At 35.5% G+C, this 25,830-nt stretch overlaps 1 protein-coding gene across 2 annotated transcripts; it reads right to left on the bottom strand.

Moving 5' to 3' along the window:
- Positions 1–211: 211 nt before the first annotated feature.
- On the bottom strand, positions 212–18,572 carry BIRC2 (baculoviral IAP repeat containing 2). 2 transcript variants are annotated; one of them, XM_079101964.1, is made up of 8 exons: positions 17,072–18,567; positions 16,870–16,969; positions 8,374–8,452; positions 7,734–7,779; positions 4,136–4,378; positions 1,336–1,590; positions 1,014–1,055; positions 212–905 (listed from the first exon to the last, which is right to left on the bottom strand). In XM_079101964.1, exons 1-8 carry the CDS (start codon positions 17,901–17,903, stop codon positions 712–714), a joined length of 1,791 nt encoding a protein of 596 aa, XP_078958090.1. In that variant the 5' UTR covers positions 17,904–18,567; the 3' UTR covers positions 212–711. The 2 variants fall into 2 exon arrangements, with proteins under 2 accessions (XP_078958090.1, XP_078958091.1); XM_079101965.1 differs by lacking the exon at positions 1,336–1,590 and having other exon boundaries at positions 17,072–18,572.
- Between the last annotated feature and the right edge of the window lie 7,258 nt (positions 18,573–25,830).

Genomic DNA, 25,830 nt, shown 5'->3' with positions numbered 1-25,830 from the left:
TTTACTAAGAGTTTTTGATAATGATTCAGTTTTCATCCAACATTTTATCTTTATTATTCAAAGCAACTATATTGTCTTTAAAAGAAATCCCATGAATCACAATTTTTAAAAAACAATAATGTTCCATGAATTCAATTTCTTACTTCACAGCAAGTGAGTGCAATGAACACAGATGAAAATTCCTTTTTATAATGGGTAAAAAACAAACACATTTTGATGCTGTAATCCTTGTAAAGCATTTTATTGTTTCCAACAAATCAAGGAAAATATTGTTTATTAGTAACAGAAAAATCCTTATTTTACAAAACAAGTGAAAAGCACCAAAGAATCTGGCAACAACTCTGATGAATTCCAGTGTTACTAATTAATAGTTCTTTTAAACTATACTGCAATTTAGTACCCAAAACTTTTATGAAGAAGACCCAAAAATGACCCATAACAAGCACAGACACTACTCCTTTAATTCTTCCTACATTCACACTTATATACTGATTTAGTTCACGAAACAAATCTTCTCTTGCAACTAAACAGATTAAGATTAAATATATAATACTATCTTTTTTGAAACAAGATTATTAATACCTAAACAGAGTAGAACATAAATGTCACGAAATGAAGAACCAAGCATTCCTTTTTTATGTTAGATGCTTTCAATGTTCAACGACAGCTTAGACTTTTGAGTAAAAACTACTGTACAGCCTATTTTTTCTCTTATGAGAGAAATGTACGAACAGTACCCTTAATTATACCCCTGCAAATAGGACATTTTCTTAGAGAAGGGGCACATTCCTGGCATACTACCAGATGACCACAAGGAATGAACACAATAGAAACTTCTTTGTCCATACACACTTTACAGGTTCTTTCTTCTTGTAATCTCCTCAATTGTTCTTCTAGTGACAGACCTAATAACAAAAAGTACTTTAGTGAAAAATCAGTTTTTACTTTACATCCCATTAAAAAAAAAAAAGGTTAATATTTCACATTGATTTTAAGTCTTAATTCTATTTTACCTGAAACATCTTCTGTTGGAATATACTTCATATTCTTTTCCACTGAGGAAAGGAAAAAAAAAAAAAATCATTCTAGGAAGGTAAATGCAAAACTGCTCACCTAATTTGTTTTTCAAACTTTCCACTGAATGATACAAATATCATTACAGAAAGCTATATATTACCAAGAACTATTACATTTAGGTATACTACTTGGACAATAAAAGATACCACTTTTGGTGCACAAGTTAAATTACTTTTTTTTTTAAATGGATTTATTCTGCTTGTCAGAGACTACCATAATGCTAAGGATTTCTTAAAACTTTTTCCCCAACAAACTCACCAAATAAGTTCTCATATAATGTAGAGTCAATTTCTTTTAGACAGTTTTTAAAGATATTGGCTGCAGCATTTCCTTTAACTAAAATGGTATCGATCAATTCTCTTGCTTGTAAAGGTATCTGTGTTTTTTGTTTAATAATATCATGTTCCTGTTTATTAATTACGTTGGCCTTTAAAAGATGATCCAGGATAGGAAGGACACATGTCAATTGTTGAAAGAGAGCCATTCTGTTCTTCCGTATTAATGACAAATCATCTTCATTAAAAAAAAAAAAAAAGAAAAAAAGCCATTAAACTCCTCCAACTATAATCATATAGTCATTAACAACTAACCCTACAAACATTTAGGTACTAAACAAGGCTTGAAAAAGAACAAAATGACTTGTTGGCATTCTGAAGTCTGTCATTTGGAAAACATCCAGATTATAAACTTCCAGAAGATTATAAAACATAACAGAAAATAAGGGTCTCTATTTCTGTCATCTTTAAGTCAATATTCTAACATATACTAGAACCCTGTTTTCTTTATTCTGTTGAAAGCAAGCAGAGAATATGAGGATAGTTAAAGTTTCTCACCTCTGAATTTGTTTCACCATGGAGTTAATAACACTGACTTCTATTTACACTGTGTCATTTTACTTTTTTAAAGTACTTGTATATCAATGTTTCATTTGACACACACATCCTATCAATCAAACAAGGCAAGTGTTACTGCCTCCCATTTTCAGATAGAGAGAAAAAGACTCAGAAAAGAATGAGTAACTAGTCTAGAGTTACAGAATAAGTTGCAAAACCAGGTGTCTTAGACCAGTATTCTTTTAAACATCTCATACTTAGGGATGCAGAACTGTAATGTTGCAGAGCTTCAGCTGCAAAGTCAAGACTAACTTAGGTTTGCATGTAAGCTTAGCCACTTACTGGCCAAGTCCCCTAACATCCCACTCCACACACCTCAATCAATTTCCTCATCTGTAAAATACAGGTAATAACAGTATATTCCTCAAAGAGGATTAATATACGAAAAAAAAATTTAGTACAATATCTGGCACACAGTTGGCTGGGTTTTTTTTTTTTAATAAACTGTCCACATTGATAGCAATTTTTAAATAAATTGCATATGAATCAAACTTGATCTTATTTAAAAAGCAAATGTTTTTCCTTTAATCTCAAATCACATAAAATTCCATAAGTAATTTACTATACTTATGAAATATAAATTGTTATGGTATTATTCATAAAGTTCTTCCTTTTGGAGCCCCAGTCACTATAAAACTGCTTATTTTCAGACGTTCAAAAAAAATTTAAGTACATTGCTACAAGGTATAAATCTCATTAGCAATAAATTAAAAACAGAAGTCTAGTTTCCTTCCCCTTTTACAACTTTCTAGAAATGAACTTCCCTATTCATTTCAAAACTATGAAATTCCCTACTCTGACCACAACCTGTCTTTCTACCTTAGTAATTTGCCTCAATGCTAACAAATTTGTTCTCTATTTTTTCAAGATCCACAGATCATTCCCAATTCTACTAGCCCGAGAGTTGTCTCTTGGTTTGTTTATCTCCCAGTCCAATCTAGAGATAAGTCAGGTTATTCCAATGATGTTCTCTTATTAGCACACTTAGCTCTTTTCCCTGTTCCTTACTTGGCCTTTCACCTACTAACTCTCCCATATCCATAATTCAAGACTATTCTAAAATGTATACAAAGTTGGAGAAAGTCACAAAATCAAGGTAAGTAGACTGGTAACAGTAATCCACATGAGCTTAACTGCTTTAAAATCCTTAAATCTTTCACGTTCTTCAGACCCTTTCTTTGACCAGCCACTCCCACTTTCCAATACACTTAAAGGAGGGGCTAGAGGTGTACCTCAGAGGTCGTGTATGTCTTGGCATGCATGAAGCTGATACAATTGCTAATACTAAAACAATTTAATAGAAATTTTATGTGGGAGGCACTGTGCTCAAGTATTTTACTAGAAATATCTCATTTAAATCCTACAGTACTCCTGTGGGATTGTTACTATTATTATCCATATTTCATAGATCAGAAAGCTGAGGTATAGCTCAATGAACTGCCAACTTAGTAGCTGATGAAAGCCAGAATTTAAACACAAATCTATCACAAGACACAAGTCTTAAACATTTCGCTCCATGGCTACACAATAAGGGTGTCTTAAATTATTCCTAACTACTCACAAGCTTGAAAAGAAGCGTCTCTTCCAAACCAATACTGCAATTTAAACTACACATGCAACCCTTACCTCTTTGCTAGCTCTTTGTCTTTTGCATGAGTCTTCCAGCTAGTCTACATGCTCCTTGAGAACATCATGATTAGCACAGTATTTAGCACTGATGCTTATACAAAACAAACACTGGTTTAAGGAACATATGATTAATTAAAAGACTAGTTCTGAAAAGCTGAGAATTAAAACAATCTACATAAACACCAAAATCGGTTCTATACCATCCTTGAGTTGGGCAGGGGGTTCTCATTAAGCCCTAGGATATCATTCTGAGTTCTACCTTTTGTTAAAAATTTTTTGTTAAAAATTCTCTGATTTTTAATGTTAACTTTCAGGAGCATGTTAACAGGAAATAATCATATAGAAAAAATGCTGTAGTCAGTGGTTCTCAAGTAGGGGCAACTGAGAGAGGTAGAAGAGAAGACACTTCAGTTTAGAAATGCCTGAGGTGGTGTTACCAGCTGTAAGTGGGTATGAGAAAAGGATGCTATCCTGTAATATGAGACAATGAATAGCCTCAATGAAAAATAATGTAGATAATTAATATCACAAAATACCTGATGCCACTTCTTCAGCTTGTCTTTCCTTCTCCTCTTCTCTTCTTTCATCTTCAGCATCAAGAAGTGCTGATACAATATCATTAACTGTTTTATAATTCTCTCCAGTGGTTAGAATTTTACTTTGAACTGTCTGTTTTACCAGATTTCTACTAAAGCCCATTTCCAAAGCAGATTTAACCACAGGTGTATTCATCATGACGGCATCTTCAGAAGAACTTTCTCCAGGTCCCAAGTGAACAACTATGTGAAAAGACATTTACTAATATTAAATTCCACAAATATAAACTACAGAGAAAATGATGACTATGACACAACCTTTACTCTCATAGCCTGGAGAGATGCACTATATGCATCAATTTACCTATTAAAAATCAGGACTCAATAATGGCTAAATAAGAGTATAATTAATATGGTATACCTTTTAAAAATATCACTTTCCTGACTGTGATCTAGACCTAATGAAGGACTCTCTTGGAAAAAGGCTTAAGAATTTGCATTTTTCCCTTCCAGTACTAAGGATTGAATCCAGGGGTGTCTCCACACACCCAGGCCTTTTAATTTGAGACAGGGTCTGGATAGGTTGCACAGGTTGGCCTCAAACTTATAATCTTCCTGCTTCAGCCTTCTAAGTCACTGGGATTATAGGCCTCTGCCACCACACCTGACAAAGAAATTTTTATCATTCAAAAATTCCCCCAAATGATTCTAATAAATATTCATTTTTGGAAACCAATATGCTATAAAAAACTTAGAAGTGAAAAATTATATCCAGGCACTTGTCAGGTATGCATGAGGCCCTGGGTTCAATCCTAAGCACCACCCCAAAAAAAGACAAAACAATTTGGACAGGAAGGATGACAAGAAACCAACCAGCTGGCAGACAGCTGAAACAGACAATAACATAAACACACATGAAAAAGTATAATAAAACAGAATCCAAAATTATCTAAAGTAGTAATAAAAACTGTGATAAATAGTAAGCAAGTAATATGGTGTTTATATATAGAGGCGGATGCTCTGAAGGAAATAATTTAAGGTGATTAAAAGAAAGGAGGAGGCAGGAGCCATTTTAGATAGGTTAGTCAAAGAAGAATTTTCTGGTAACAGGGTGAATGCTAGTTCATATGGCATTTTGTAAATTACAGTCATACTTCTTCAAGACACTTTCCTGCCATCTGCTGGAAAACTGTTCCAATAAACATAAAACATAACATGTCAAAAAAGCATTCTGAACAACTTTGCTCAAACACGTGAACAGCATGTATTTCCCTATCTAAAGAAATAACATCAAAACAAAGACTTGATGCCCGGCAACATAAAAACAAACCCAAAGACCTGAATGATAAGAAAGAGTGAGCTACTGGAATACCTGAAAAGACTCAATCAAGTGTAAACAAGGGGAAAAGCTTGACATGGTCAAAAACGGAAGGTGGTAGAAAAATCAGAGAGGACAATGCCCAGATGATATAGAGGCTTGTAAGGAGTTTATCTCTTTTTTTTTCTAAGTTTGCTAGGAGGGTTTTAAGCTGAGGACAGATGTGGGTCTTTTTTTTTGTTTTTGTTTTTCAAAAAGTGACTCTGGCTGCTTTGTGGAAAATGAGGTAAAATGAATAACAGGGGGAACTATTAAAATATTATGACAGATGATGATGTCAGTATGAATTAGGTTAATAGTGACAGAAGGTTATGAAGTAGTAGTCATATTTGGAATATGTTGTGAAGAGAGAAATAAAGACTTCTATTAGATCAAATATACAAACTAAAAAAAAAGAGAATAACGTTTTTTAAGTGGATTTTTTTTTAAATAATAGCTTTATTTTAGTTTTTTTCTATGTGGTGCTGAGGATCGAACCCAGCACCTCATGTGTGCTAGGCAAGCACTCCACTGCTAAGCCACAATCTCAGCCTGAGATTAATCTTGGCAAATATCATTAATTAAGTACCATTAACTGAGATGGGGAAGACCAGAAAAGGAGCAAATCTGAGGAATAAAGGATGGGGAGAAATGTTTGCTTTGTAATATTAACTCTGGTACACCTATTATAGCTAAAGATGGAACTATCTTTGAGATTTAAACAGGTAGTTGAACATTACAGCCTGGGGCTAGGAACAAGAGAAATTTGGGCTAAACAGGAAGGATATTCCATCAATTAGAAATGTGAAAAAGCAAGCATCAAAGAAAACCTATTCATGATTAATGAAGAAAATAGGAGAAAACCATGAGTCTGGTATCAGGGAAGCCAAGAAAGAGGGTGTGTTAAGGAGGATGAAGCACAAGCACACGGCAGGTGCAGGCTGAGGTCTTGCTGTGTGGGCAGGGTATGCAGACATGCTATAAGAGGCAGTTGAATGCAAAAACAAGAATGAGGAGAGGAAAAAAAAAAGGATAAAGCACTTAACTATATCAAAAGCTAATTAACAGGTCAAATTACAGACTTCCTAACAGCAGTTCCAGTGACCATGATAAAGATAAATCACTACCAAAGCAACATTCTTAATAGAATCCAGAGAATAAGCCCAGCACAGTGGGGCATGCCTATAATCCCAGCAACTTGAGAGGCTAAGGCAAGACAACTGCAAGTTTAAGGCCAGCTTCAGCAATTTAGCCAGGCCCTGTCTCCAAAAAAAAAAGGGCTGGGGATGTAGCTCAGTGGTAAAGTACCCCTACATTCAATCCCCCAGTACTGGAAGTAGGGGGTAGAATCCAGAGAACAAGCAAAAGGGCTGGTCCTAGATTATGGGCAAGAATAATTCATACTTTATAAAAGAACAGAAAGAAAAATACATGGATATATGTGGATTGGTGGTTGGTTGTGAAATAGCCATTTTGAAGACTGGCAAAGTGATTTTATTAGGGAACTGCAGCAGGATTACAGGGCAGTCCACTTGACAGCTGTGTTTACAAATTTTAAATAAGAATAGTACCATGATTTATTTACTCTCTCCTAGCTCCATTACAGGAGACAGTTACTATGTACCAAGATATTCCTTCCATTCAAATGTTACCTAATTCCTTATCCAATTCTCCTGAGTCACAGTTTCTAGTACTCATATACCTTGGTCACTTTACTATTTCAGCTACAAAACTGCAAATTCCTCTTGAAATGGTGTGTGAAGAACAGAGCACCCTTTTTCAGATGTGATTAGTACATAAAATGGTAGACTATTTTAATAAATCTTGGACACATATGTATACATACACATTTAAATACTAACAGATATGGCTAAAATTAAGTTTTAATCCAAAGATATCCTTGCACTGAAATACTATATAACTGACTTGAACACCTAACATCTAACTTGATACTTTAGCTTGGGCCTTTTCTAAATCATGGTAGCTCACAATAACCTTTTCCTCTTTTGAGGGCTTATCTATATCTCTCAATTTGGCCTTGTTTTGAACTAGAAAACTTTCTATAATTCTTTTATATGTCATGAATCTTAGTACATACACAATATTTGTTAATTTCCCAGTATGTTCTCCTGTGGCTTCAGAAACATCCCCCCTTGTTCTTTTTTTTTTTTTCAACATACTTTCATTTCTAACATTCTTATAAAAATTCCCATTCTATATTTGAAATACTTTCATGCATACTTGGTTCAGCATTTTCTTCTCCAGGAGTATCTGAAGTTGACAACAGCTATGAAACAGGAGAAAAGTTAATAGGTAAATCAGAAATCTCCAACAATCTGAATAGTAGTACTATTATTAGTTTGCTTTAAATAAATGTATATGCTCTTTCAAAAACTGGGTAATTCACAAACTTTACTTTGCTTTGTTTTACCATGATTACATCTTTCCTTAAACTGCACCCAATTCCAAATTAGAATTCAAGTATTTCTCCCATTTCAGGATTAAGAAAATGTAGTAATAGTTTCTCATTCTATTTGGAAAGTAAGGTTTGAACTGGATTACTATCAAAAGGTTTCAACCCCTAACAAGTTATTTTTTTGTTTGTTTTTCTGGAAAAGAGCAAAGTCACTAAAATCCTTCTCCAACCCCATCACAAATTTATACAGTGGCAGGATGAAAATTTTTCAAAAAACTAAAAAACAATATTTTTTAAAGGGCCCTGAACAAACGCATCAGTAACAAAATTAAATTTCAGGTGTCATTAATATAGACACAAACTATGAAACTAGAATTAATAAGCAAACAGAAATAAATCACTTCTATGATACTTCTGTAATTATCACATAGAATTCAATGTTATTAATTTTAGAAATACAACTACCTGTTCAAGAAGATGAGGATATCTAGCTTGAATCTCATCAACAAACTCTTGTCCTTTCATGCGTATCAAGAACTCACACCTAAAACATAAGGAAAATATGTTTAAACACTGTTTCATACCAAAAACAACCTGATTCTTCTAGAAAAGTAGCTTTCAAACCTATGTGATAATAGCTCATAGCAAAAACATTTTACATTACAACCCAATAGATATACATATCCAACAGAGAAACAATATCATCATAAAACATACATGTTCTTACTATGTGGTGCATTGATATTTTCAAATCATTGAGTAACACACCAACAACAAAGAGATATCAACCTAGAAAGGGGCAATTTGTTTTTTAGACTTAACACTATTTCAGAAATTGTAAATCAGTATTCCTAAATTTTATCTTTCATACTACATTAACTGCTAAACCTTTTCCAGTGTTTTCTCTTCCATTGTATTTGAAGCACAATCTACCATATTCCTTCTGGAAAATATAAAATCAAATATTTTCATCTACACACACTGTGTCAGGGCTACTCAAAGGTGTTCCAGGAAGTAGTTCGTTTAACATCTACTGCCATTCTACTCCTTTTTTTTTTTTTAAACAAATGGTGCTAGACAACTGGATGTTCATATGCCAAAAAAAAAAAAAACCACAAAAACAAAACCCTTGACTTATGCTCATATCATGTAAAAATAAACTAAAAACAGATCAAGTTTCTAAATAAAAGACCTAAAATAATAAAACTTCTAGTAGAAAACAGAGAAAACCCCCAGCATGAAAAAACAAAAAATTTAAAGATCAAAAACATAATCCAAAAAGATAAATTGATAAAATGACATCAACAAAATTAAAAGCATCTGCTCTTCAAAAGCCAATGTAAAATAATTGAAAAGATAAGCCACAGAATGAAATCAGCAAGATGACAGATTAAGAGATCCTTCATCCTCCCACAAAAAACAAGATAGCTATCCAGGAACAAAGATAGCTCTAGGAGCGTCAATAGTCCAATTAACCTACAGTAATACAGTGAAGTGTGTGGGGGAGGCAAATAACTGCACAGAAGAAATCACTGAGGAGATCAGCTGAGCTCAAACATCTGGAGACAGGAACAAAGAAGGGTAGAAGCTATCTCTATCAGTCATGTAGTAGGACCCATCAAGGTCCCCAGTGGTCTTCTCTGGGAAGGACCCTAGCTTCCTTTGCCATTGAAGACATTGCAACAGCTACTGAGACAAACACAGACCTCTAAAGAGATTTCAAAGTGAAAGACTCTCTATTTCTTTAGTGTTCATTGATGTTGAACCCAGCAACCTATTCTGCAAAGGGAACTAACAGCTTTCACCACTGAGATACACACTCTACTGCTATGGAACCCCTAGAAAGGGAGACATTGCTGCACCTCTCCATTGCTGCAGTGGGTACCCCCAGCCCTAAGAAAGGAAGACACTGCCATACCTCCCTGCCTAAAGCAAGCAGCTGTTGCACTACTCCAGGAGAGAGCAGCCCTCTTTTTTCCCCCCATGCATGCTCTGGAACCCAGACCTGCAGAGGCTGTATGTGCATCCACATGTTAGATTCTCCAGGATGCCACATATATTCTGCTCAGGTACTCTTCAATATCCAGTTCTGCAGCTGCTCTGCACACATCTGTGCTCCAGACCCAGCTTCAAAGCTACTCAGTATTCATCCTTGTCTCAGGCAACAGAAACATCGCTGCTACAGGCTGACCAGTGCCCTGGAATGTAGAGTCAACTGTCTCTCAGCATGTATCTGCACAAGTGACCCTGGCTCTGTGGCTATAGATGCACACATATCAGTGCCACCACCACCACCAAGAGAGTGCTCACAAGGTAGAATTGGTGCCAAGAGAGATGCTACTGGCCATGACATTTCCCATGAGAAAAAGAAATCCAGTCTCCAGCAGCCTTGCCACCAAAGACCCAAATAACCCTTGCTGCTTCCTTGGAAACAGGATCCTTGTACTCCTCACTCATAATGACTTCAGCTAACAGAGTCATATAGAGACCATGCCACGAGGCATCCCATGGAACCAAAGCCATCATACCCCTACAAGCCAGAACCCAACACATCCACCCCTAGGTAAAGATCTTTCCCCAATGAAACTAATTCAGAAAGTCTAGAAGAGTTAAATGTGCAAGGCTGCAAGAAGCTCCCCACCAAAGAGTTGTAATTAAAAAAAAAAAAAAAATACAATTGCTAAAGGAACACAATATTCCAGTAACCAACCCAAAGGGATATCTATGAACTGATAAAACAAGGAATTTATAATCATTTTTATTAACTGCTCAGTGAATTTCAAGAGCATATAGACAACTCAATGAAACCATGAAAACGATACATAACAAAATGAGAAGTTAAACAGAGATAAAAAAAATTTAAAAAATAGAACAAATTCTAAAGCTGAATAAATTGAAAGATAAAACACAGTAAGAACATTGGCAACAGACTTGATTAAGCAAAACAAGAATTCATGAACTCAAAGACAGTCATCTGAAATTATCCAATCAGTGAAAGAAAAACAAGAAAAACAAATGATGAAGAAAGCCTATATATGAATTGTACCCTCAAGTAAAACAATATTTGCATTATGTGAGTTTAAGAAGGAAAAGAGCAAAAGAATGGACAGGAAGATTAAAGAACAGTTGAAAACTTCCCTAATCTAGAGAGAGGGATGGATATCCAGGCACAGGGAGTTCAGATTCTACAGAAAGAAGACTGTTGGCACATTAAAATAAAATTGGCACATTAAAATAAAATTGTCAAAAATCAAAGATGAAACAAGAACTGTTTGTTGGTTGGTAGAGATGGGATCTTACTATGTTGCCCAGGCTGGCCTTGAACTACTAGACTCAAGCAATCCTCCTGCCTCAGCTTCCAAAACCTGGAACTATAGGGACCTGCCACCATGACAGGCTCAAAGAAAGGATTTTAAAAGCAGCAAGAGAACAGTTACTCATCTCATACAAGGGAACCCTAAATGACTACCAGCAGAAGGTCAGGAGGAAGTTCAAGGATGTATTTAAAGTGCTTGGAAATAAAAACCTACAAACCAAGACCACTTTACCTAGCTCTCTTTCAAAAACATGAAAGAGACATGCACAGTTTTCCAGACAAGCAAAAGCTGAGGAAGTTCATACCACTAGATCTGCCTTACAAGGAATACTAGAGGATTAAGGATGTAGCTCAATGATAGGTAATGTACATGAAGCTGTGAGTTTGATGCCCAGCACCACAAAAAAATATAGAGGGAGAGAAAAAAGGCAAAACAAAACCAATGGTTTAAGAAATGCCAAAGAGTTCAAGCAGAAATAAAAGAATACTAAGTAACATGAAAGTATAAAACTTACTGGTAAAGATAAATATGCAATCAAATTCAGAATACTCAAAATGTATGACTACGTGAAAACCACTTTAATATATAATAGTCAAAAAGAAAAAAGTATTGGGGCTGGGAATATAGCCCTGCGGTAGAGTGCTTGCCCAGCAAGGACAAAGTCCAAGGTTATTTAAATAAGTAAGTAAGTAAGTAAGTAAGTAAGTAAATAAATAAATAAAAAATTATAGCTACAATAACTTGTTAATGGATACACAATACAGAAAGATGTAGTAATATCAAAACCATAATGTAACCGGGGGGAGAGGGTAGAGAAAAAGGAGAGAAATTTTTGTAAGCAATTGAAATTAGACTGTTGGTTTATAATAGAGTGTTATGTTTATAAGATGTTCTATGTAAGCTTCACAGCAACCACAAGGCAAAAAAAATCTACATTTGGTAACAAAAGATAAAGGGAAAGGAAACAAAGCACACCACTATGGAATACCATCGAATCACAATGGAAGACACCAACAGAGAAATAAAAGGTATCAGAGACCAATGAACAAGATGGTAATAGTAAATCCTTACATACTGATAATTATTTTAAATGTAAACAGACTAAAGTCTTCAATCAAAACACACAGTATGACTGAATGGATTAAAAAAAAAAAAAATACCCAATTATGTTCTGTCTATAAGAGACTCACTTTACCTTTTAAGAACACACAATTTGGAAATGAAGGTAGGAAAAAAAAAAACTATGCAAATAAAAATCAAAAGAAAGCAGGGATATTTATATTTCTATCAAACAAAAGAGATTTAAATAAACTAACATGAGACAAAGGTGGTCATTAATGTTAAAGTAGCCAATTCATCAAAGAACTGTAATATATCTGCATCCACCATCAGAGTACCTAAGTATATAGAGAAAATATTTTCATATCCAAAGACAGAAATAGCAATATAATAATAGAGATTTTAGTACCATACTCTCAAACATGGATAGATCATCCAGACAGAAAATTAATAAAGAAGTACTGGAGTTGAACTACACTATTAGACCCAACGAACCAAACAGATATGCAGAGGGCTTATCCAACAGCAACAATATACATTTTTCTCAACCACACACAGGAAATTCTTCAGGACAGGTCATCTGTCAGATTACAAAACAAGTCACAACAAATTCAAGAAGACTGAAATCATTTCAAGTGTCTTTACAGATCATACTAGCATAAAATTAATCAATAAGAGAACAAAGCCAGAAACAACCAATGGGTCAAAGAAGAAACTAAAAGGAAAAAATTTTTAAATCTTGACAAAAACAAAAATTCAAATATACCCAAATTTATGGGATGCAGTAAAAAAGCAGTTCTAAGATAAATACCCATATTAAAAAAAAAAAAGCCCTAAAAAAAAACCATCTTAATCTTATACCTCAAAGAACTAGAAAAAAAATCGGACCAAAATTAACAGATAGAAGGAAATAACAAAGATCAGAATAAAAATAGACCATTAAAAAAAACAACAGAAAAGATCATCAGAACTAAGAGCTAGGTGTTTTGAGAACATAAACAAAATCAACAGTTTTAGACAAACTAAGAAAAAAAAAAAAGATTTAGACAAAATCAAAAAGGGGAGACATTACAACTGCTATCACAGAAATATAAAAACTCATAAGAAACTACTATAAACTGCTATACCACTGGATAATCAAGAAGAAATGGACAAAATTCTAGAAAGATACAACCCACCAGGATTAAAATCATGAAGAAACAGAAAGAGCAAATGCATCTACAGCTAGCAAAGAGATTAAATCAGTCATCGAAAAGCTGTTCATGGGCTGAGGATATAGCTCAGCTGGGAGAGTGCTTGCCTCACAAGCACAAGTCCCTGGGTTCAATACCCAGCACCGCAAAAAAAAAAAAAAAATTTGTTCATGAGAACACTTGAGTTCTATTCTCAGCTTATTTCTGGGTTGATGGAAATGTTCTATATATCCTAACTGCAGTACTGGTTATATGGTTCAACACATTAAAACTCAAAGTGAACTATATGTAAACTATAACTCAATAAACCTTTTTTAAAAATAAAACAAGATATTTTTATTCTGATCTTTGTTATTTCCTTCTATCTGTTAATTTTGGTCTGATTCTTTTTCTAGATCTTTGAGGTATAAGATTAAGATGGTTTTCTTAGGGCTTTTTTTTTTTTTAAATATGCAATGGAGAAAAGATAGCCTCTTCAACAAATGGTGTTGGGAAAACCGGAAATCCATATGCAACAGAATGATACTAAATCCCTGTCTCTCACTGTGCACAAAAATCAACTCACAATAGATCAAAGACCTTGGAATCAGACCAGAAACTTTGCAACTTATAGAAGAAAAAGTAGGTCAAAATCTTCAACTTGCTGGCTTAGGATCAGACTTCCTTAACAGGACTCCCATAGCACAAGAAATAAAAGCAAGAATCAATAACTGGGATAGATTCAAACTAAAAAGCTTTCTCTCAGCAAAGGAAACTATCAGCAATGCGAAGAGAGAGCCTACAGAGTGGGAGAAAATCTTTGCCACTCATACTTCAGATAGAGCGCTAATTTCCAGAATATATAAAGAAATCAAAAAACTCTACACAAAGAATACAAATGACCCAATCAACAAATGGGCTAAGGAAATGAACAGACACTTCACAGAAGATCTACAAGCAATCAACAGACATGAAAAAATGTTCAACTTCTCTAGTAATAAGAGAAATGCAAATCAAAACTACCCTAAGATTCCATTTCACCCCAATTAGAATGGCGATTATCAAGAATACAAGCAACAATAGGTGTTGGAGAGGATGTGGGGAAAAAGATACACTCATACATTGCTGGTGGGGCTGCAAATTAGTGTAGCCACTCTGGAGAGCAGTGTGGAGATTCCTTAGAAAACTTGGAATGGACCCATCATTTGACCCAGCTATCCCACTCCTTGGCCTATACCCAAAGGACTTAAAATCAGCATACTACAGAGATACAGCCACATCGATGTTCATAGCTGCTGAATTCACAATAGCCAGGTTGTGGAACCAATCTAGATGTCCTTCAATTGATGAATGGATAAAGAAACTGTGGTTATATATATACAATGGAATATTACTCAGCTACAAAGAATAATAAAATTATGGCATTTGCAGGCAAATGGATGAAATTGGAGAATATCATGCTAAGTGAGATAAGCCAATCTCAAAAAACCAAAGGAAGAATGATCTCGCTGATAAGCGGATGATGACACATAATGGAAGGTGGAAGGGGGGCAAGAATGGAGGAAGGAGGGACTGTATAGAGGGAAAAGAGGGGTGGGAAGGGTGGGGGGGGAGGAAACAATAACAGAATGAATCAAACAACATTACCCTATGTAAATGTATGATTACGCAAATGGTATGCTGTTACTCCATGTACAAACAGAAACGACATGTATCCCATTTGTTTACAATTAAAAAAATAAAATAAACAAGAATTTCCTTCCCCTTTAAAACAGAATACTTTGAAAATTTCAAAGTAATTATAATAATCACATACCAGTAGTAGAAAACATATAAACACACTGAAGATTCAGGTTCATCACCCAGATGACACAGTTAGTTGTCTTGTATCCCTGATCTCTGTATAACTTTAAATTATTTTTGTTATTGAACTGATTATATTCTTAATGGTTAAAGACATGAAGCACAATAAATACTGGCTGTCCCATATTTCTCCCTTCTCCAATAAATTCCATGAGGTCAGAGATTTGTTTGTTATATCTTCAGTATCTAAAATAATACTAAGCAGTACCTAAATATTTGATAAATAAGTGATGTGTGCTAAAATACAGTGGTAATAATTATCCATTGTGGTTTTTTACTGAGATTAAAGATTATTCACAAAATTTGTTGTTTCTAGAAAAGTACTTAGCAAAAAGCACTCCCAAGTCTTCTCCCTTGCTAACCATTTAGAGCTAAACACAAATTACAAATTTAAAAATTTCATTTTGCTTTACAAAGCATGAAATGTAGCAATTCAAACACTGGAATTTGGAAGGTGTTTGTCTTTTTGATATCATAACATCAGTAAATTTCAAATTATATATATAACTTCATAAAGCAAAAAATAATTTAAAATTCTGAAAAAAAGTTTTGTCTCATATTAGAATTTTAAAAAAACATCACTTTTCAGAGTGAAAATCAAAATTTACATCATATGAGTAGTAATGATACAAAGTACAACTTTTAACAATACACTGATCCATAATCAAATATTTCTCTTTTTTTTTTTTTGTACCAAAGTGGAGATTGTACCCAGGCCCTTGAACATGCTAGGCAAGAGCTCCACTCCTGAGCTATATCCCCAGCCTTCAACTTCTTTCTTGTCATTTATCATATAAAAATGACAAAAGGATCCTGTAAGTTCCTGAAATGGTGAAAGAGATTCTTCATTAATGTGAAAGGCACTCACAGGTCCAAATATTATCTATATCATATGATTCCATTTACATGCAGTACTTAGAATAGTCAAATTTATAAAGGCAGAAAGAAGTTACCAGCAGGTAAGTGGCAGTCAAGTGGCAGGAGTAGGAGGTAATGGGGAGTTAATGTATAATGGGTACTGTTGTGATTGGGATGAAAAAATTCACATTAGGCAATGCAGCAATGCTCAGAGGCAAAAAACTAGGATTATGAGAGCTTTGACCTCATAAATGGATCAATCCATTTGTTTGATAATTTGAATAGACTCCTGAGTGGTAACTAGACAGGCAGAGCATGGGCTGGAGGAAATACATTACTGTAGCTTGCTCGCACTCTCTCAAATGAGTCACAAGAAGTTAAATTATATCCAAAGTGCATGGCTTACAAAAGAAGAAAAGTACACAAAAGATTGCAGAACATTTTAATTAAAAATTGGTCTTCTGAAAGATTAATTCACCCATGATGAGACTTTGCCATATATAATTTAAAAGTAAACGTAATCATGTAAGTGTACCTACTTCTTTTAAGCCCCAAGTTTTATGTAGGAATACCTATTACACTGATAGAAACTTGGGTTAAAGCTCAGTGGCAGAGTGTAAACTTAGCATGTTCAAGACCCTTTTACCCCAGCACTGAAAATAAGAAAAAAAAAAAAAAAAAAAAAAAGTTACCTTGGAAACCACTTGGCATGTTCTACCCATGGATCATCTCCAGATTCCCAACACCTCAAGCCACCATCACAACAAAAGCATTTGACATCATCATTGCGATCTAAATTGAAAAAAAGGACCAAAAATTGACTATTCAAGTGTTCTAATACATAAATCGAAAACAAATTAAGAAAAGCCATATGGCTATTTATTAGTTTCTTACCCACATAATAAAAACCAGCACTTGCAAGCTGCTCAGGCTGAACTGGAACACTAGATGGCCAGTACATAAACGTTCTCATTCGAGCTGCATGTGTCTGCATGCTCAGATTTGAAATACTAAACCTCAGCGTTTCTAGAGAATTTTCCAAAAACGGACAGTTGGGAAAATGTCTCCTGTGTTCTGACATAGCATCATCCTTTGGTTCCCAGTTACTTAGCTTCCCACCACAGGCAAAACAGGCTACCCTATCTCCAGGTCCTATGTAGTAAAAGCCAGCTCTTGCCAATTCCAATGGTGACAAAAAGGTTAATGGCCACATATTATAAGTAAGAAATCTGGCTTCTTCAGTACTCATTGCATAACTGTAGGGATTAGTCCTCAGAGGAGAAAAGTCTTCAACAGCTCTAGAATTAAGAGGATTTGGTGAAAGGCTAGAATAAGAATCATTGAATGAGCCACTATGTTCCAAACTAGGAGATAATGAATGTGCAAAACTGTTTCCCATTGGAGAGGTATTCTTAGAGGTGGATTGCAGACTAGCTGAAACCAGATTCTGAATAAAGCTACAGCTAGGATATAGCTGTTTATGCTTTTCAATAGGATTGTCTCCTTGCTTCCAGTTATCCAGCATCAGGCCACAACAGAAGCATTTGACCTTGTCTTTCACACCAGTATAATAAAAACCAGCACGAGCAAGACTCCTTTCTGAAACAGGAACACCGATAGGGAAAGTTGAATATGTGGACATTCTGTAGAGTTCACATGAAAAGTCATACTTCATTGTTTGTTTGTTGTCACTTGTCCAATTTGACAGGATTGTGCTATCTTCCATTATACTTATTTTTTGATGAAAGGGATCTCAGATAACTCTTTGGAGGTAGTTTTGTGCATGAGTAGGTAGAAGTACTTTCTGATGGCTAAAACTTTCAAATAAAATTTCTCATCACTTTTTTACACAAAAAGAAATAGACTCCTATTTAGTTGAACCACCTCACCCTCTTTACTAGATTTATATCTAGGTGGGATGAATATCTCTTCTAAATTACCAAAACACTTTCAAATACTTTTGGATTATATTAGCACTTTTAAGTAACCCACATGCTATTTGCTCATAATTTCTTATAATAACTGACTTGAAGGCCTGAAAAAAGTTTATGTACTTCTAAAAATATTAAAAACTTCTTTGTTTTTCAAAGAAGTTTATATTCTCAAAATTCTAAGCAACAACAGAATATCTAAATTATGCCTTTAATTTGCTTTTGGTTGCAAGCTAGGTAAACCTAGATATCAGGACAATTACTGAGTATGCCACAAAAGTAAAGTTAAATGTAAGCTTTTTCCCCTTTATAAGCACTTTACTGTGACATACAAAATAATCCCTTCTTATTCTAGCAAATAAGAGTAATTAAAATCTTCAAAGGGTCACATTATTTAACGACTAATTTCACATAGCTTATCACAGAATTGACTTAGTGGGTTCCATTAGCTTCAGCTAACAACTTTGGGGAAGTCAACACCCACAGCTTTATTGTATGCCTATATATATATACATATATATATATATATATATATATATAGCATATATGCCTATATATAGCATATGTGATGTCAAATGAATTTTGTTTAAAGCTCATGAATTGTTAACTCTTCTACCTTTGCTAAACATTATATTTGTTTCTACTTCCTGCAGTATCATATTGTATTTCTTCCTAACTCTGCATATCTTTTATACCTGGTCAACTGATGGTATTTTCTCCATAAACGCAGCCATAAAATATCCACAGCACACACTTTCTATATTGAATTAAAAAATTTAAACTGATCTTCATTTAAGGACCTTTCAGATACGGTATCAGTCATGTTATAATTTATGGATGAATTAATTTATCAAGATAGCTCTTTTGTTATCACAAATGCCTAACAATATATTACCAATAGAATAACTGCTTACACAGAATGTACCAGAATTTACTAGCTTCCTTCCAAAAACTCAATATTTTAAAAATGTGATTCATACACAAAATTACACTCCATAAAATTCAAATTTTATCCCTTTATAAAGCTTTGTTCTCTCCATATTGAGATTCATTTCTGCAGGGGGAAAAATGAGTAGGGGGGGAACTCTTCAGGGCTGTAAATCTGAAAAATATTAAAAAACAAAAGTATATTAGAAAACTGTAATTGCATGGCACACAGAACTTAAGAGATTCAATTTATTCAGTAAAGTTTAAGAGTGATTTACACTTTATATAATACATCTGAATTCCAGCAATTTGTCACCAAAACTTTCTAATTGGAAAAGCTCTTAAATAAAATAGAGACATGCAATATACCCCATATCAGTAACTAGACATCTTTTTTTAAGTGTACAATTTCAAAGAGAGAATCGCATTTTCCTCACAGAAAAAACATTCTGTCCTTGGTCTCCCTCCCCTTTCATAAGATAATCTCCCAAACTTTGTTGGAGACAAAAGGGGACAGTGTTGAAAAATAACAGATACCCCTAACCCGTTTAGTGACAGCACAACATTATTTTTCAATGCCTAGTCACTGCCTAGCCCACTCAGAGTAAGAGGCATCAGGAAGGGCTCATTAACCTAATAAACTCCGAAAGACTAACATTCCCTCACAATTCCAAAGGAACAACCACAGAAAGCAATTAAAAAAAAAAAAAAATAACAACTGTAAAACACTGGCTTTGGTTTTATAAGATGACTTATAAAACTGTCTTAATTCCACCAGATCTTGTGTATTTTTTTAAGGTGCTGGGGATGGAACCCAGGACCTCCTTCCTTCATGCTAGGCAAACGCTCTCCACCCCTGATCCTTTATATCTTATATTTTAAGTTATAGACTTTTATTTACACAGTGCCATATCGATTTTGCTCTCTTTGTGCAAACTGTAGCTAGGCGGGGGACAGACTGGGAAGGAAAATAGAAACTACGGGGTTTACCCATTAATTTCCCCGAGTTATTTCTCACAACCCACAATATAGGACTACTTATTGGCAAAGCGCAATTATAACCACCTGAAATATGAGATCTCGCCGCCATACAACTGTCTTCAAAATATTAAAGAAATACTGAGAGCTAAGTTTAAAATCTTGCAAAAATTCTTAGAGAAAATATCTTGGTCAAAGTCCAAGGACGGAAAAAGTGGGCGGTGGCCAGAGTCAGCTTGAAAACAAGTCATTTAAAAACTAAAACCCCTTCGACTGCAAGTCCTGAAGCTAGGGTTTCCGAATTAAATAAAAAGCTTCCGCGAGAGAGGAGAGCCCTTGGCGACCCTCGACGCTCGGTGGAGCGGCCCTTGGCCCTGTTTTACACCCGGCCGCTGCTTCAGGGCAGTAGCCGACCGACCGACCCGGAGTACACTCACCGCAGTACCGGCGCTGAACGCACGAAAGCAGGGCGGGGACCTCGAGGCCTCTTCAGACCAGGGAAGCAACGGCACCTACACGAAGGGGAGCCGAGTGCCGACCAGCGCCGCCGCTTTCTGGTGTTCCGAAAACCCCAACCCCAGCTGGGCCAACGCGGACGCACGGTGACGTCAGTACGCCCTGCCGCGGGGCGGGAGCCAACTGCCGCGTGAGGACGTGCGGAGATCGAGCGCATGAGAGCGTTGTGGAGCGTGCGTTCTGGTTCGGGAAGAGGAAAGTCCCGGAAGGACGCATGGGGGCCGGATGCAGTGTGGCCACCCCGCCGAACTTAACGGCCGGCTGGTGGGGCGAGGAGGCGGCCCGCATCGGCGGGGTGTTTCAGTTCTGAACCTGGCGGTGTGTCTTTAACGTTCCCCCTCCTCGACCTAACGGTCTCGGGAGGGGAACGTGCACACCGGGAGCGTTGCGCTTGAATCTTGGGAAACCCTGAGGGATCGCTGTTGGGCCGGAGTGTCCCGCCCTTCCCGCCCGCGGCCTCTGGGATCCAGCCCTGGCGAAACTGCCGCGGTGGGACGCCTCCTTTGGTCCGAGCTGACCTACTGTGAGAATGAGTTCGTCTTGGTGACTTTTTTTTTTTTTTTTTAAACCCCTCTCTTTTTCAATAAAGTAAATAATTGGAACCGTTTTTCTGAGCTCAGTGCATCTGCATAGCATCAGCATTCAGCTGCCGGCTGTGTAATTGGGAAAGTGACAGCAGCAGCAGATTAATTTTAAAGACTTGGTGCATTTTACCATCAGTCACATTTTGTTTACTTTTAAATTTTTGGTTTTCTGTGTTAATGTGAAAAGTTTCCATTTTCAAAACTGATTTCTAGCAACATGAAATAGGCAATATTTTTCGACTATTTGGATGAAATAGTATATATACATTCGTGCACGTACAAATCCTATAGGAACCACACAAACAGCCATTTATCAAAAACCTTTTTAGTTGACAGAAAATTGTCAATAAAACCTAACCTCGGCTTTACTAGTCTTTTGTCTTCCTCCTTTCTAGTAGTATGCCAACACAGTGGCATGCATTGTTCGTTGTATTGCAGCTGACTTTTTAAATTTTTTTAAATATTTTAATCTGCTAGCCAGTCTTTGTCAATGGAATTACATGCCTTCTTCTCTCTTGGGAGCCCCAGGGGGCAAACATTTTAAAAACGTAAAATGAGCCACTTGATTAGGCAGCCAGGGGAATTCCAGGACCCTGAACCATTTCCCATTTCCTGTTCATGTCATTTCTACCCGCCAGTCACAGGAGGTCTTCTGTCCCAATGTTAGTAGTAAAAGGAAAGTATTTCTGACAGTTTATGATACAGAGAAAAGAAATGCTATGATCCCCAATGACTAAAAACTTCCAAAAATGCACGAGTCTTGGTAGTAATTCAGTATGTAGTTCAGTTCACTATTTCTCTTGGAAAGTTACAGAACTTTTCTAATTTAAGTGAGAAAATATATATAGCAAGAATTGTTCATTCTGAATTCGAGACTAATTGTCTCTTTCAGTTCTTGGCAGACCAAAAAAAGTAAAATAATGAATGTACTATAATAGGGGAAATTTTGCATTTCAAAAAGTCCAAAACTTTAGATGTTTTCCCCCCCAAAAAAGTATGTAATATCATTCAGGTATAATAAGTAGCACTGTATTACTTTTATATACCCATGGAGTCTAGTTTTATATTTATTTAGTTTTACATTTATTTGGTTAATTTGTTTCCCATATTGCCAGTGTAGTGTAGCTGGTAATTTTTTAAAAATAGGCTATATATGTCTTCTGAGGTTGCTATCCTAACATTTTTGATGTTTATGTAGAAAAAATATTAAATGAATTTAAGACAATTTAGAAGAAAAATAGTATTGAAAAGATAGCCTACAAGGTAAGTTATATAATAAAACCATAGTAATTAAGTAATTATATTTTTATATGTACAAGGATGGACAGTTAAACAAAGGAAGCAGGTAAAGATCCAAAAAAAAGAGATCTGTATATATGTATATGATAGTTTGATATATGACATTGAATTACATATTAGTGAAAAAGAATGACTATTAAGTCATGGTGAATGAACATGAATGGTTATTCTAGTGGAAAATAAAATTACATCATTACATTATACTACTTTAAAAAAATTCCTGCTAGACAAAAACTTAAAAATGAGCACCTATCATTATGGATCCAGTGTAATCAATGCACTTATTATTACTGTTGGTGCCCAATTTGTTTCATGTTAGGACAGTGGCAGCTAATTCAGGTTGGCTCCTGAGTCTTTGACACAACTCTAGTAACTAGTCTTTGGTCGCTTTCCAGGCTCATATTGTACATTTCTTACCCCATTCCCATCATAAACCATTTACCTATACCACTTTGTTTCCTTTAGTAGAAAATGGTAAAGACCATAATCTGTGTAATACTGTTGGGGAGTTCTATGGTTTCTATACCTGTCTGTGGACAGAGCTAGGTAATACTGGTTTGTTTGTTAATAAAATGCATCATTACCTCATACTGATACTTCCAACTCAAATTTAAGAATTCAAAGTTTTGGGAATTTCAAGATGGTGGACTAGAGGGTGACTGCATCTCGTATTGCTCCAGAATTCAGGATTCAAGAATGGGAGATATTGAGAGACTCAGATCAACTCAGAGACACTGGGTGAGTCACTCCCACTGGGTGAAGCTCGGCCGGGCAAAAGGCCAGGACGGCGGGCAGCTTCTCCGAGCAGGCCCGCCCAGTGAGAGGCTTTCCGAGCACACCCAGCCCCCAACCCCGCACCCAGCAGTGGGCCAGGGGCAGCTTTCTTCGGAAGCACTGCATTATCAAGTTCCTCTAAGACTTCAGGCTACTGAAGGCTAGGAGGTGATATACTGGAAATCTACAGGGACACTATAAGCCAATAGAGGAAATCTGTAATATCTCAGAGTCCCACTGATACCTGATCAATATGAGAAAGCAAGGGAAGAAAATGTCCCAAACAAACCTAGATGCTATATCAATAAAACCCAACGACAGCATTGCAGAAATGTCAGAAAGTGAATTCAGAATGTACATAATTAAAAAAATCAGAGAAGCAAACGAGGAGATGAAAGAGCAAATGCAGGCATTAAATGATCGCACCAATCAACAGTTAAAAGAGCAAATACAGGAAGCAAAAGATCATTTCAATGAAGAGTTACAGATACTGAAAAAAAAAAAACAAACAAATCGTTGAAATGAAGGAAACAATAAACCAAATTTAAAACTCCATAGAAAGCATAAGCAATAGGATAGAACACCTGGAAGACAGAACCTCAGACATTGAGGACAAAATATTTAATCGTGAAAACAAAGTTGACCAAACAGAGAGATGGTAAGAAATAAGAACAGAATCTACAAGAATTATGGGATATCATGAAGAGGCCAAATTTAAGAATTATTGGGATAGAGGAAGGCTTAGAGAAACAAACCAAAGGAATGAACAATCTATTCAATGAAATAATATCAGAAAATTTCCCAAATCTGAAGAATGAAATGGAAGAGCAAGTACAAGAGGCTTATAGAACTCCAAATACACAAAATTACCACAGACCCACACCAAGGCACATTATTATGAAAATACCTGACACAAAATAAAGACAGAATTTTAAAGGCTGTGAGAGAAAAGAATCAATTTACATCCAGGGAGGAAACCAATAAGGATATCAGCAAATTTTTCAATCCAGACCCTGAAAGCTACAAGAGCCTGGAACAATATTTCTCAAGCCCTGAAAGAAAATGGATGCCAACCAAGAATCTTATACCCAGCAAAACTGACCTTCAGATTTGACGATAAAATAAAAATCCTTCCATGATAAACAAAAGCTGAAAGAATTTACAAAAAGAAAGCCGGCATTGCAGAACATTCTCAGCAAAATATTCCATGAGGAAGAGATGAAAAACAATGATGCAAATCAGCAAAGGGCAGAACTAGCCTAAAGGAATAGCCAAATAAAGGAAAAACCAAGTTGTGTCAAAAAACAAAAATGAGTCAAATGACTGGGAAAACAAATCATATCTCAATAATAACCCTGAATGTTAATGGCCTGAACTCATCAATCAAAAGACATAGACTGCAGGGCTGGGGATATAGCTCAGTTGGTAGAGTGCCCACCTTGCAAGCACAAGACCCTGGGTTCAACCCCCAGCACTGCAAAAAATAAATAAATAAAGAAATAAAGAACACAGGCAACATACTAAAAAAAAAAAAAAAAAAAAAAAAAAAGACATAGACTGGCAGATTGGATTAAAAAGAAAAATCCAACAATATGCTACCTGCAAGAGACTCATCTCATAGAAAGAATACCCACAGACTAAAGGTGAAAGGATGGGAAAAAACATACCATGCACATGGACACAGTAAAAAAAAGCTGGAGTATCCATCCTCCTTTCAGATAATGTGGACTTCAAGCCAAAGTTAGTTAGAAGGGATAAAGAAGGACATTTCATACTGCTTAAGGAAAGCATAAATCAGCAAGACATAACAATCATAAATATCTATGCCCCGAACATTGGCTCATCCATGTACGTCAAACAAATCCTTCTCAATTCCAGGAATCAAATAGACCACAACACAATAATACTAGGTGATTTTAACACACCTCTCTCACCACTGGACAGATCTTCCAAACAAAAATTGAATAAAGAAACCATAGATCTCAATAATACAATCAATAATTTAGACTTAATGAACATTTATAGAATATACTATCCAACAAAGAGCAAATACACTTTCTTCTCAGCAGCACATGGATCCTTCTCTAAAATAGACCATGTATTATGCCACAAAGCTAATGTTAGCAAATACAAGAAGATAGAGTACTACCTTGTATTCTATCAGATCATAATGTATTGAAATTAGAAATAAATGACAGAGTAAAAAACAAACTACTCCAATACCTGGAGTATAATAATATGCTATTGTATGATGAATGGATATCAGAAGATATCAGAAAGGAAATTAAAAAATTCTTAGAGGTAAATGAGAACAAAGAAACATCATATCAAAACCTCTGGGACACTATGGAAGCAGTACTTAGAGGAAAATTTATTTCATGGAGCGCATTCAATAAAGGAAGAAAAAAATCAACAAATAAATGACCTAACACTACAGCTCAAAGCCCTAGAAAAAGAAGAACAGAGCAACACAAAAAGTAGTAGAAGACAGGAAATAGTTAAAATCAGAGCTGAAAGCAATGAAATGGAAACAAAAGAAATAATAGAAAAAATTAACAAAATAAATAGTTGGTTCTTTGAAAAAATAAACAAAATTGATAAACCCTTAGCCACACTAACAAAGAGGAGAGAGAAAACTCAAATT

Source organism: Sciurus vulgaris, assembly GCF_902686455.1.
Source record: "Sciurus vulgaris genome assembly, chromosome: 11".
Taxonomy (NCBI): domain Eukaryota; kingdom Metazoa; phylum Chordata; class Mammalia; order Rodentia; family Sciuridae; genus Sciurus; species Sciurus vulgaris.
This window is presented reverse-complemented; position numbering and strand designations above follow the sequence as displayed.